The following is a 14,836-nucleotide window of genomic DNA, read 5'->3' on the forward strand; positions in this document are numbered from 1 at the left end:
AATCCTTCATATTTATGAAGGTTTAATTATATTTCATTACAATGGGCTTTTTGTGTTTATGTTAGTTATCAAGAAAAAGGTTGAGAACATTATTAATTTCTCTTTCTTTTAGCAAAATGCATTGACTACTATACTAAACAACGTATGGCAAATGCTGACTCCGGAGAAACAAAACAGCCTATCGACTCTCGACTTGAGGCCATTGTTAATCGAATGTTTCAGAGGTGCTTTGATGATAACCAGTATAAACAAGCAGTTGGCATAGCACTTGAAACTTGCAGGATGGACATTTTTGAGAGAGCCATTCTTGATTCGGTAGGATTATTTTATAAATATTAGTGTGTGTGTGTGTGTGTGTGTGTGTGTGTGTGTGTGTGTGTGTGTGTGTGTGTGTGTGTGTGTGTGTGTGTGTGATTTTACTTCCAGTAGTAAGGGAGTAATTTTATAAAAACATATAAAATATATTTTTTATAAAATAAAATATATACATATAAGATAAATAAAACTGTAATTTTATTTCCAGTAATAGATAGCTAGTTGTCTGAACAAAATCATAAATTTTAATTCAGCTTGCAAGAAAATCTCTACCATTTTTGTTATGAATATTGCTCAAGTTGTGAGTGATCCTATATTAGTTTGGTAACTGTTTATCTTATAAATCATTGCACTGTCTTTGTGTGTGTGTGTTTGTTTAATTATATTTTTCTTGGCTGAAAACCTGTGTTTAACAAATAGGCATCTTCTAATGAAATTTGTATATGACTCGATTTTTATAGATTAATGGAGCTTTTATCTATTTGTTTTATTTATTTATTTTTTTAATTTTTACCTTTATGATTTGTGGCTATTAACATTCCAGAACAAATTATTAGTTGTGAAAAGTTCTGCTTTTATTTTCTTATATTGAATTCATCATGGAAGTGTTTGGGTAATATATATATATAAAAAAAAAAAAAAAAAAAAAAAAAAAGACTCCCTTTTTTTTTTAAATATGATTGTAAATAAATATATATATATATATTAAATTTTAATTCTGGCTCCCAAATCTGGAACAGCTATGTTGAACCCTCATCCAGATTATGATTGTTATAAAATAATATTATTATTAATCAGAGTGAATGATATCATACATTTGTAATTGTTACAGGAAAGATTTAAACCAAGTTTGTTGGATTTAATAGCAACTCTGTTTTAAAGCTGGTATTTATAATGACTTGTTTTGAATTTTTCAATGTGTAATAATTTAGAACATCAAAGATCTAAAAGGGGAAAATAAATTTAACCAAACCCATTAGTGTTATGTGAATCTGGAGTTTGTTTGTTTGTTTTTTGGTTTTTAGGAGCATTAGCAACTAAGGCCATATTGCTCTGGGAATATGCGGGGGTCATTCCCTGACCTTTCCGCATCCTCTGTATTTGGTGGTAACGGCTCGAACCCCGGTCTAATCAAGAAGCGTGTGCTACGCACTGCTGCTCCTTCCACCTGGCTACGGAGGCGCCTGAATCTGGAGTTTCCATAATTATTTTGCTCAAGTGACTAAGATCAAGTTTCTTATGTTTTGCAGTGTAAATAAATTAAAAAAAGTATGTAATTATTAATGAGATTAATTATAAATATCTAACATAATTCTTTCAAATTCTTTCTTTTGACATGATAGCACTCAACATACACTGGTGTTCAAAGGAAGTGCATCACCTAGGAATTTCATATTTCTAACCGTTTTTCACGAGGGTATGCTACATTAATGGCTAGCATCACAAATAGAAATATAAACAAAAGATATTCATTAATAGTTAAGACAAAGCTAAGTAATATTTGACAGGTGCTCTCAAAATACAGTCAGTCCTCGTATAGCATGTATATGTTCCTAGAAACCTTAGTGCAATGCAAAATCGTGCAATATAAACAACAGGCCCTATGGGAAAAATAGGGTTAAGTGCCGACCACCCAAGATTGAACACACATTTGTAACCAAAACATTACCAAACAATAAATAATCGTAATAAAATACTTACGTATTTTATTACGACTATTACGTAATAAAATATTGCTAATGCTTTTGCTTCTATTGTAAGCAAACTTGTTTTTTGTTTGATTTTCTATCCAAACAGATGACAGCCGTTCCATCTCTTCCAATTCTTTGTGTCTTAATCTAATGGATTTTAATTACACTTTGAGTTGTTCCTGCTATGAAAGTTTTTATTTTCTCTGCATTCTTTGTAATTCTCATTTAGGCCTGTAGCACGTGCAATATCACACGACCATTCATTTCGCTCAAAGTGTTTCACAATTTCATATTTTTTTTCTCTATCGACAGAGGTGGACTGGCCATAAGCCTTATCAGGGAAACCCCGGTGGGCGGGTGTGATTTTGGCCATAAACGCTAGTGTGAGGCCACTACAAATTTTCCCAGGTAAGAATTTTTGACCCAGTCCACCTCTGTTTATTAATATTACCTTTTCTTTTTTCTCTCTGAATCTGTAGTGTCTTCACCAGGATGCTTCCTTTTCACACCTTTTAAGTATTTTACTCATTTTTAGGGAATAAAGCACAATCACAAAATGAGGAGGCACGTTTGATTCACATAAACAAATGTAGCAGCTGAATAAACAACACCGTAAAGGCAGAGACAACTCTATTAACACCTCATTAGCTCACATTTTACTAAAGCACATTTCTGGGGGTTACTACCATAAAACAATAAAAACAATTTCCAGTTGCATTCCTGCTAGAGGAATCTGTTATAAATGGGTAGTAAACTCGATCTAATTGCATTTGCGATAATACTGATAGCTGGAATTTTACGTTATTATGGTGAAATGTGTTTCCCCATTCACCGATATAAAAAACAAATATATTTTCAGAATCTTCTCTTCATTCCTATCGTCTTGCATTCAGTTGGTGATTCCGCGTCTGACTGCCATTTCTTGTAAACACAAAGGCGAATTGTGCATAAGCGAAATCGGTTTGTGTTATATACGATATTGTTACCCTATTTTTAAATCGTGTATGATCGAATTCGTGTAGTGTAAACATGTGTTATACGAGGACTGACTGTATTTCTATTTGTGATGCTAGTCATTAATATAACATACCATCATGAAAAAATGTTAGAAATGCGAAATTTCTAGGTGATGCACTTTCTTTGAACACCAGTGTATGTACTTTGTAACAACAGCTTATTTTCATATTTCTCTTTTTCATCATTTTTAAACCTCTCGCTAGAAATATTCCGTTGTTTCCCTCCCTCTCTTGTGATCACAAGATATGGGTGGAAATCCAAACAATTAGTTAATTTTCTGGCGCAATTAATTCAGGCATACTACAGGACGAGCTGAGATGAATATTTTTATTCAAGTGTGAGGAATAAACTTCCAGTTAGCAAAACAGTGAGCAATCCAACAAAATAAATGTTTCCTACAATTAGAAATGAATTCTAATAATAAATACAAATAAGGATAAATTGGAACTTTATACCAAAGATATTTTATAATTTACTAATGATACTTGCCTACAATTCCTACAATTCATCAGACAGCATGGAATACACTTCCATGCTGTCTGATAACTGGACTTTGGATTTTATGCAATTGCAAATACATATGCAATGTTCATATTGTAGCCATTGTAGTCGTTAATGCATATAAATAAATATTACAACCAATACTGTATATTCCTTAACTTTATCTCAGAACTATGTAACAAGCCACTGTTTTGCAGTTAGCATGGGATAATATTTCACTGCATGTCAAAAAATTTCTTAAATTGGTGGAAATGTTTTGTAAGATCCAAATCTTACATGAAGTTGATGTTATGTTTATATATGTATATTTTTATTATTATTTTTTTATTGTTTTAGAAAGGAAAAATATGGTAGAAGAAAGAGTAGGCTTGTGTTAAGGGGAGGCTATCAGTGGAGTCCTTGTAATTTTGGAAAATGGTAGAAAATATATTTATTTCTGGTTGTTGAAGGAGTGCAGCTGGTAATAGGAGCAACTTTAAAGGGGAAAGGAAATAAGCACTTTGAGAGTAAGCTGCGCCATACATAGTAAACACGAGAATTATAACCATTGAGCCAAATGGTACCATCTGAGGACCTTCAAGCAAGGGAAGTAGTAGGCAGTATACGAAAATAGTGAAAATGAGACAAAAGAGAATGAGCAATTTCAGATCATAATGTAAAGATGTGAAAACCCCTACTACACTACCAGAGAGTGGAAATATGGTAGACAGTGAGTCTCTAGTTGGGAGCCTTTGTTCTAGAGTTACAGGAGGACAGTGGTGATATGTTGAAAATGATGGATAAAAGGACATCTGACTGGTGTTGCCCACCAGGTGGCAAAGATACAAAACAACTGGTAATTCTGAGGGAAAAGTTCCCAGAAAGAGAGGAAAGAAAAAAAAATAATAAAATAAATGTGTAAATACTCCACGGTTTTATTGCTATTTTGTTATTTGTTCCCATGCTATTGACTACATCAGATGAAATGTTTTTGTTAAACATGCCAAAAATTAAATATGTTACAAAATGTCATATGGAATCATGGATTGCCAATCACGGAAAAGATTTTACTATGGATAGCTTTATTGTGTTCTGTGTTGTTTGCGAAAAGAACGTTCCATGCAAGAAAAACTTCCAGATCGACCAACATATGAAAACAGCATCGCACATTATGAAAAGGAAAAAGCAAGGAAAAATAATTTTGAGAGCAGTCACTTTTAACCAAGCCATGTACTTCAAAAGGATAGAAAAGTGATTTTCAAAGGATTTGTGTCTTGCCCTTGTAAGCAGCAATATCCCTTTCAACAAGTTAAACAATCAAGTCTTCAAGCAATTTTTGAAAAAATATTGTATAAATCAAAATATTCCAGACAAATCTACCTTGAGAAAGAATTTCTTTAAGCTATTTATGAGACATTATTTGTGAAATTTTTCAAGTATTAGAGAAAACTACATTTGAATGTCCATTGATGAAATGTCAGATGTTTATGGCTGCTGTATTGCACATTTTATATGTGGGAAAATTAGATGCAGAACCATCATGTCTATATTTACTTGCATGTAAGGCAACAATTTTACAATGGATCACTTTGAGAAATATGTTGCTGTGTATTGTAACAAAATTTTATTCCAGGTGTAAGTGTGAAAGAGAAAATTAAAAAAAAAAAAAAAGGATGTTAAAACTTTTCATAAACAGTTTTATTACTTTAACAAGTTGAATACAGAGAAATTGTGGTTCAATTAATTGTAATAAATGAGTAATATATTTAAAAATTTTAGTGCATATATTAGCGATTTGGTGCATATTGTGTTTGCATATAATCCGATGTCCACTGTTAACATAAAAGACGAGACTTAACTACTTATGATAATGAATGGTTACAGTAGAAGACATACATAAATGTTAAAAATAGCTCTCATGCGGAATATTTGAGTCGGTGTATGTAGTCTACTTACAGTTAATTTCAAACGTCAAGCTATTACAGTGAAACACTGTGTATATTTGTAAGTGGGAAGAAGTGCTTGAAGAAAAGAATATATCAGCAAATAAACCAGTTTGTTGTGCTGCTGTATATTATAATTTTCGTCAAATTTGGCCTTTAAATAATGTAATTTTTTGTAATAACTCCATTATATTATTATTTGTGTTTGCCCAGTTATCTCTCTTTTTCTTTCTTTTATCATAGGATGATATACCAGGAATGCTAAATTATTGCTTCAAGGTGATCATGTGTCTTATACAGAATAGGACATTCAGGAATCAGGTCCTCAGATCTCTTGTGGAATTGTACAAGAACTTAGAAACACCTGATTATGTAAATATGTGTCAGGTAATTGAACTGCAATATGTGTTTTTTATTAGTATTTTTAATTTTATCAAGTTTTATCAATATTTGTTCTACTTTTGTGCATCAGTATGTTATATTAATGTTAGTTACATAGTGTAAGGTCGCCAGACATTTTCATTGTACCATCCAAAAAAAAAATGAACCACTATCCCTTGCCACAAAACCCTACTCATATAGCCTTTTTTTTTTTTGCTTTTTTTTGTAGTTGTTGGCGCATAGGCTTCTGTGGCCATAATGCACCTCCCAAGGTTTTTGCAGTACTTTGATCCAAGCCCGAGGCAGGAATCAAACCCGCTACCTTTGGGTTGCCAGGCAGGCACTTTACCCACCTGGCTAGTCCGGTCGGCTCATACAGCTTACTTCATTATTTTACATTCTTTCAAGTCTATGTATTTTCCTCTTCTGCAGATACCAATCCAGGGGAACTTTAAATTTCTCCAGTCTGAGTGTATAATTCTTATTTTAAATTCATGCCCCCTGGTTCTAGCTTCATTTAGTACCATGAAAATTTCACCTTCATTTTACTCTTCCCTCTTAGAGCCATATAAACCTCAGTTAGATCACCTCTAAAATGCCTTTTTGCAGAAAGAAGTCATAGCTATAAACAAACAGCAGTGCATGAATAGTGTGTTCATTTCTTGAGCTCAATTAGACTATAGAATTAACTAACAAGGATGACAAGTAGGATATTGGCTCAATTTAAACAAAGGATTAATATGCCTCAGGGGTACCGCAAGGAGTTATACAGTAAGACCAGCTGAATTTGAATTCCCAGCACTTGGGATTTTTCTTGATGAATGTTCTCGTTCTTTTGTTTATATGCACTGTTTCTTTTCTGTGAACAGAGGAATAGAATATTGTTGCCAAGCTCTTAGCATACATATTCAAAGTCTCTTCTCATATGGGCCCCCTTTGGACAGTCTCACAAGGCATGCTGCCCATCTTTGGATTTTTTTTAAAAGGAGCTCAATATCTTTCTGTAGATGTGTCCTCCATACACATGGACACGGTATTCCAAGTGGTCTCAATTGCCTTATAACAGTGGAATGGTTTGTTTGTTATTTGGTTTTTAGGAGCATTAGCAACTAAGGCCATATTGCTCCGGGATATGCGGTAGTCATTCCCTGACCTTTCCGCATCTTCAGTATTTGGTGGTGATGGGCTCGAACCCCGGTCTAATCAAGAAGCGTGTGCTACGCACTGCTGCTCCTTCCCACCTGGCTACGGAGGTGCTGCTCACAGTGGAATGGTAACCTCCTTATATCTACATACAGTTGTTAGATAAATCACTGAGAGGACACCATGTGTCCTCTTTGCTGCCTTATCTGCAGTGCATAGAGAACTTCATATCTGCATACATTTCAACCTCCAAATTCCTTTCTTCCTGCACTGTTTTTAACCCAGCCCCACCTGGTGTATAAGTTATTTTAGAGTTCTTATTTCCCAAGTGTAAAACGCAGCATGTACCATCATATCTGTCACTTATTTAACTCTCTGAAGCCTCTGTCATCCCAAAGTAGTGCTGCTTTCTTGATGACTCTCTCATTTTTCACAACATAATCAAAATATGTTGTGAAGAGTTATACAGTAATCTTGTTCTGTATTCCTTCATAAATGCCATTTCAGAAAATAAGAGACAGGAATGGGTCAAAGTACCAGTCCCCGAGGGCCACCTTGTAACCCTAGCCCATTCTGAAAAGTAACTGTTAATTACAAAACTTTGCTTCCATGTAGCTGTATGTAATCTGTCAAAGGAATTTACCTGTGATTCCAATATGTTCTTGCATATTGAGTTAAATTGTTTTGTTGAAGTTCATATAAGCAATGTCCAAGTTATTTATTGCATCTAGCTCATTAGTGACATTTCTATAATAAGTTGAGATTAATGAAACAAGATTTTCCCTTTAAAAGTTATGCTATGTTCCCTAGATAAAACCATTCCTAATCCCTCTGATTTTCCCTACCACTGAAGTCAAGCTAACACATGTTTGTAGTTACTATTGTTTTTTGAACTGCTTTAATGGATTTGACAGTACATTGGCACATTTTAAAACCAAGGAAATTCCCCTCTTCCCCTAGTCTAATGATTTAATGTCTTTCCTTTAAAATAATTGTATATATATATATATATATATATATATATATATATATATATATATATGCAATTTATGTTAGGGCTCTTATTTTCAGGCTGAAATTTTTTTTTTTTGGTCAACAGTCTTCTCTAATTTCCAGATCACTGATTCTGCAGTAGTGCTCAGCTTCATTAGCATAGTTTCTTGTACTCTAAAGGGATTTTCATCTGTAAAGATCAATGCAGAGTACCCATTCAATTCATCAGCTGACTTGTCAGTAACTCTTCCACAACTATTTTATAAGTGGCCATCCTGATTTGTTCTTTTTAGGCACATTAACATATATGCATAGTGTGCCTATTGTCTTTGCCACATCCATCCTTCTGTCCTCAAATAACAACTCGACGCTTAGATGGATTTTCTTGAAATTTTATATTTGGGCATTTTAGAAAGGTTTGTTGAGCCATCCCAGATTTAATTAAAAATTGGACCAATATAAATCCATCAATTATTTCTTTTTTCCCATCCTCCTGTAATAATTTGTTTCCCAATAGTTGGATTTTCATGAAATTTCATACTTTAGCTTTTCAGAAAGGTCTGTAGTGGAGCCATCCCAAATTTCATTAAAATTGGACCAAAAGAAATTTGACAATTATTATTTCTTTATAAGTCTGTCAGCATGTAATAACTTGACTCCCAAAATCTGGCAATTATTATTTATTTTTTTCATACCTATTACATAGGCTAGCCATATACCATATGTTGTAGCTGAAGTGCTGATTGGAGGAAAAATGAGCAACGTAATGGATGTGTAGAAATGAAATTTTTTTGGTTTGCACATATAAGTCATTGCTTTTTGCTCTTTTTTTGTTAGATTTGAAGCACATTTGTTAATGCACCTGAAACGTAACTCACTGCATACATTAACTAACTTATTTTGTACATGTGTCCACTTTCACTTCTCTTTTAGCAAGTTACTCCTTATACTCAGCCTTTGCCAGCCTGATATGTGTTAGTGCTTTTAATCACTTAAACTGATCATGTTATCTTTCTTTGCTCTATTTAGTGAGTTCCGTATTCATTCACCTTAGCTGGATTTTCTCAATAGTATATATTCTCATGGCTTCTGTTATGGTGCCTTTAAATTTATTCCATAATTCACCAGTATTCTTTCTATTCATGCTGGCTTCCCACTTGTTAGAGGCCATTTAGCATCTTAAACTGTCATACTTCTAAAATTGAAACCTCTACCTTTACCTTAAACAGCTGAGACCTCAGTCATCATCATCCATCTTAGCACCCCACAATCACTCCTCACTAGTGGAGTGATTGTGGTCCCTGTACTGTTAGCCCTTTGATGACATCAGGATTGCTACTAATGAACAGGTCCAGATTATTGTTGCTTCTACTCTAATATGTTGATGTAATGTGTTGATGCCACTGCTATTGCAGTGATCTAGTTGATTTAAAAATTTTGATCTATATGGTGAGTTTCTATCCCATTTGTTCTAATCAATGGCTCCAAATGCCAGGCATAGTGATTCAAGTGATTTCTGTAGTGTTTATGTAGTGTATTAGTTATAACTTTCAGATGTTGCTTGAGTGGCATGGGGCATAGGTGATATGAAATATTAAAAGAAGTCCTATACTTTGTAACAGTGAAGCAGCAATGACAGCAATTGCTGATAAAGTGTTGGAACATGCTGTGAAACTTCTGATTTCCATTTTCCAACTGGAAATAACAGATATTTAGATTATCTTCAAAATTTTATTCCATGTGAACATATTGTTGAAACTGAAGCAAGTATTTTTGTGTGCCAGAATCCATTGTTGCCAGTGCACAAACAAAAAATCTAAAAAAAAAAAAAAAAAAATTTAATTTACATCATTTATTTGGGTATTTGCCATTGATTAACATAAACTGCATTTTATAATTTTTATTTTTCCTATGTTAACTATAGAGGGCTCACCATATATGTAAGGTCATAAGGTTGTATTTTCTTCAGTCTCTTCTGTTATAGGCCATGTGGATGCTTGTCTGTGTTTGCAATTCACTATGGAAATACAACTTTTTGGGATTTATAGGTGTGGATGCTACCTGAAGAAATCATACCTATAATCCCCTTTATCCCTTTTTTTTTTTTAAATTTTTAGTTCATTAATTTTGTTAGTATCTACATTTGTCAGTGGAAAGATATCTGTGGTTTTCTGCTTGGATTACAGTCAGCACTTGTGCTACTGGCTTGGAGTTCTGCAGGATGAAGGTGGATATTCTTATTTTTATATTCTTTTAATTTTACTTTTTAATTTCGGTTGTTAATTCTATTATTTATTATTAGATTTTTTTTTGCTCACATGCAGCAGTAGTTACCTAGGAAGCAGAAATAGTTTCTGTAATTTCACCAATACATTCACATGGTATAAAAGTGTTGAAGTCAATATAAATATCGTGTGATAATTCCATCTATGTTTCTTCTCTTTATTAGTAGTGTAACGAATAGCTTTCTTTATTTCTCAGTTTTTGAAAGTCCTTATACTCTGTATAACTGTTTATTGTTATTTAGAACTTAAGGTTTGTTTGTTATTTGGTTTTTCGGAGCATTAGCAACTAAGGCCATATTGCTCCGGGATATGTGGTGGTCATTCCCTGACCTTTTCGCATCCTCCATATTTGATGGTGACGGGCTCGAACCCCGGTCTAATCAAGAAGCGTGTGCTATGCACTGCTGCTCCTTCCCACCTGGCTACGGAGGCGCATCTCTAGAGAACTTAAGGAGTTCATTTGTGCAGAATTTTTTTTTTACTAATAAATTACTACCCTTTCTTTTCCATTTGGACACTAGGTTACACTGCTCCTGCCTTCACATGGTGGGGCTGGAAGCCCAGGAGGGAAAGCTAAAAGAAGCAATATGTGTGACAAAAAAAAAAAAAAAAAAAACACCCTTCGGGCAGCTGAATCTATCAAAGTCCACACAAATAGGAGACCAAAATGTGCTAGTACTAACATAGCAAAAAAGGCTAAAAACAGATAAGTTTTTATCTGTTTTTAGATTTTTTTTTTTTTTTTTTTTTAACCAATTTATAGCACCAATGTTTTTAATTTTCACTCTGTGGTGAACAATGGTGCTGGGATGCCAAAAGCAGTGAAACATTCTGAAGTCTGGAGAATTACAGTTGAATCAACAAACAGTCAGAAGGCTTATTGAAACTGACAGGCTTCATTTAAAATTGAAGGCCAATTAAAATTCAGTTCAATTTAATTTAATTAAAATTAAGGACCACTGGTAATTTTAACTCCCCATGCTATCTTAAACGTTTCAGAGGAGAGTGATCAGTGAGTGAAACGTCTTCCACGAAAGAAATACAATAGGAAGTCAAAGACCAAGGAGTCTTACAAGTGAAATGGCTAATTATTAGAAGAGAGAGGCATAATTACCCAACTGGAACTATAATATTAATCTTCATCATATTGAAACCATAACATCTATCAAAGCTAGGTATTTGAACTAAGAAATCAGATTTTATGTATTGAATCTGATGTGCTGTTTCAAATGTCAAAAGTATGGACTTTCACAAAAAAGCATGCCAAGAAATATGCTGAATTTGGATTTCAAGATCATAACGATCAGGGGTGTACAGCTCAACATCCAGAATGATCTAACTGCCCACATTCTACTCTGGGGATTCCGGAAAAGAAAATAGAGAAAAGAATACAAAAATATAGAATGGAATTAGCTACCAGGAAACCAACAGAACAGTGTAACTAGGGCTTACAGTATCGAGATTCCGGGATCCCAGTCATTTTTTTCCCAATATTCAAATCCCAGTATCGATACAAAAATACTGGTTTTTCGATACTAATTTAAAAAATAATTATCCATGATTTATTCACATAAAGGTTATAAAATCGACAACAATAAATCATTGATACTGCTGAATTTGCAAATGAGGGATTGTTGTTATACACAGTACAAATGCAACGGAAACCTGAAAACGTCGTGAAATTGTAAGACATAAAATCTTACAAATACACCGAGTGATCACTGAATTATGACCACCTACCTAATACTTAGGTCCTCCTTTTGCTCTCAGTACAGCAGCTATCCAACGTGGCATTAATTCAACAAGATGTCGGAAGTGTTCTGGAGGTATGGCCAACTAAGCTTTGTGGGTATGGAGGTGACTGGTGCCTGATATACCTTTCCAGATTATCCAGATGCCTGATATACCTTTCCAGATTATCCAGATGCCTGATATACCTTTCCATAGTATCCCACAAGTACTCTATGGATTGATATTGAGAGTTTGGAGGCCAATCGATATGCTGGAAGAGAAGAAATTCAAACTGCATGGCTCTGATGGGTGACAAACAGATGTGGTGAAGAATACTATCCAGACTGTATGGTGTCTGCAGTGAAATTCCCTACCAGCCAAATGATATGGGGGTGAATTTCATAACGCAGAGTAGGTCATCTGCAGTTTATAAAAGGTTCCGTAAATGGCAATGGATACCTGGCTATATTGGAAGGCAAATTGCTGCCAACCATTAGACACCATTTCAACCTGCCAAGTAACTGCATCTTTCAGGAGGATGCGGAAAGGTCATGGAATGACCACCGCATATTCCTGGAGCAATATGGTCTTAGTTGCTAATGCTCCTGAAAACCAAATAACAAACAACAACAAGTATCTTTCATGATGACTCTGCTCCTTGTTTTCAGGTGAAAAGTGGAAGTAGGCACTTCTGTAGTTACTTTAGCTTCATTTCTGCATTAGAGGTTCAACAGTAATGTGTTTACATTTGTTACAGGCAAAAAAATGGTTGGAAGAATAGTCCATTACAACTCTTAGCTGGCCAGGAAACAGCCTGGACCTGAATCCTATAGAGAACTTTTGGCATCTGCAGTTGCCAGAAAGAAACCAAAGACCCTTCGTGAACTTCAGGAAGCCGTAATTCGTGTTTGGAACCATGAAGCATTGATTATCTTCAGAAATTGATCTTGTCAATGCTTCTACCTTGTGTTGCTATCATCAGGGCCAGAGGCAGTTCAACTAAATATTAGTTTTCACCTGGTGAACTTTTCATTTTATTTTCCATTTAAAATGATAAACTGAAGCAAATTGATGGCTTCTGATAACATTTCAGCCATAATTGTGGTGTTTACAAAACTGTTATATAAAGGTTGCAAATGCTCATTTTGGAATATTTTGAGAGCACCTGTCAAATATTACTTAGCTTTTGGCTTAACTATTAATAAATGCTAGTCATTAATGTAACATACCATCGAAAAAGGGTTAGAAATGTGAAATTCCTAGGTAATGCACTTTCTTTGAACACCAGTGTATAATATATATACGATATATACGATATATATATATATATATATATTCTTGTGGGGGAGGGGAGGAATATCCCTCAGCTCCTGGAAATTCTCATTTTTTAACGCAGTCAGTTAGCTTGTGGGGCTTAGTGCTTGAGGGGAGCTGCTGTACGAAAATCATAACAATGGCCACTGACGGCAATACTAAGATACAGGGAAATAAATTAATAAATACCCCCCCACCGCACAACTTAGATTTGGTTTCCTCCCTCACCAAGCTTAACTGTCAGTCCCTTTCTTTCGTTAATATGGATATAGTGCCATAAAATTCAAAAAGGAAATATTTTTTTATATTTGATAAAAAGGAAATAAGATTTTTTGAAGATGAGGGAATAAGGGTAGGGGAGGTTAAACTGCAGCTCTTCTACAACTATCTCAGTACAAAGCACCAACCAACAGAATACAAAAGGATGTTTTCTGCCGCTATTTAAATATGTACCAAAATTAGATCCAGTTTAAACCATAACACTATTGAGTTTCTTAAGAGCTCACTTTATTCGGACAGGTAGTGTGGATTTTTGTTTTTAGAATAACTGTATGTTTAATCATTTTTGCTATATTATTTATTATTGTAATAAAAGTTTGATTTAAAATGTGAATTCAAGTAATTACTTTTTCTTTCCTTACTTTACTGCACCTAATTGTCATCATAATTTATTGCAAAAAATGTTTCTAATCCAATATAATTTACCTTTATTAAAATATACAATAAACCTTTATTAAAATATTGCTCCTTGTTTAGACAAGGAGCAATATTTTAATAAAGCTTTGGAATTATTGCAAGATACCACCACGTACAAAGTTGTCCGTAGAAATCCATTGGTTAGTGTGGAGCGACAAGTGAATAACCTTATACAGCATTGGCACAAGTCAGGATGGATATCCAAGGAGGTATATTGGTCATTACATGCTGCTGGATGCCGCTTACCCAGATTCTACGGGCTCCCCAAGATACATAAAGTGGGTGTACCACTCAGGCCAATTGTGTCATTTGTAAATAGTCCCACGTATACTCTATCAAGGTACCTTGCCAAGTTGATCGCACCCATAGTAGGACTTTCCAACTTGGTTATCAAGAATAGCAAAGAGTTTGTGGATTTTATAAAAGGACAGACTATACGAGAAGACGAGATTATGATTTCTTTTGATGTTACATCATTGTTCACTTGTATTCCTATTAAATTCGGAGTCCAGTGTGTTAGAATGGCATTAGAAAAGGATGTTTTGTTAAGTACTAGGTCTCCTCTTAGTGTTAATGATATTTGTGAGGGTGTGGAGTTCTGTTTATCCAGTACCACCATGGTTTTCCAAGATGTTGTGTATAAGCAGATCCATGGCACAGCCATGGGTTCCCCCATTAGTGCCATAGTGGCCAACTTAGCTATGGAAGAGTTGGAAGTTAGAATTTTTGAGGGTTTGGAATTTCCCATGCATAAATGGAAAAGATTTGTTGATGACACATTCACCATATACAAAAGGGAAGGGAGGATCAGATACTTGTTGTCCTTAAAAGCTTCTCCCCTTTTATT

General features: G+C 34.4%; 1 protein-coding gene across 1 annotated transcript in view; it reads left to right on the plus strand.

Annotated features, from left to right (window-relative positions):
• The window catches only part of Rpn2 (Regulatory particle non-ATPase 2), a 459,562-nt gene that overhangs the window by 56,261 nt on the left and 388,465 nt on the right, over nucleotides 1-14,836 (plus strand). Inside the window, exons 5-6 of the mRNA XM_090375965.1 lie at nucleotides 113-315; nucleotides 5,690-5,833. Coding sequence (XP_090232091.1) covers nucleotides 113-315; nucleotides 5,690-5,833 — 347 coding nt within the window. The remainder of the gene's footprint in view (nucleotides 1-112; nucleotides 316-5,689; nucleotides 5,834-14,836) is intronic.

The sequence above is a fragment of the Mastigoproctus giganteus genome, chromosome 6 (genome assembly GCF_048544385.1).
Source record: "Mastigoproctus giganteus isolate SK-2022 chromosome 6, ASM4854438v1, whole genome shotgun sequence".
In the NCBI taxonomy this organism is placed as follows: Eukaryota; Metazoa; Arthropoda; class Arachnida; order Uropygi; family Thelyphonidae; genus Mastigoproctus; species Mastigoproctus giganteus.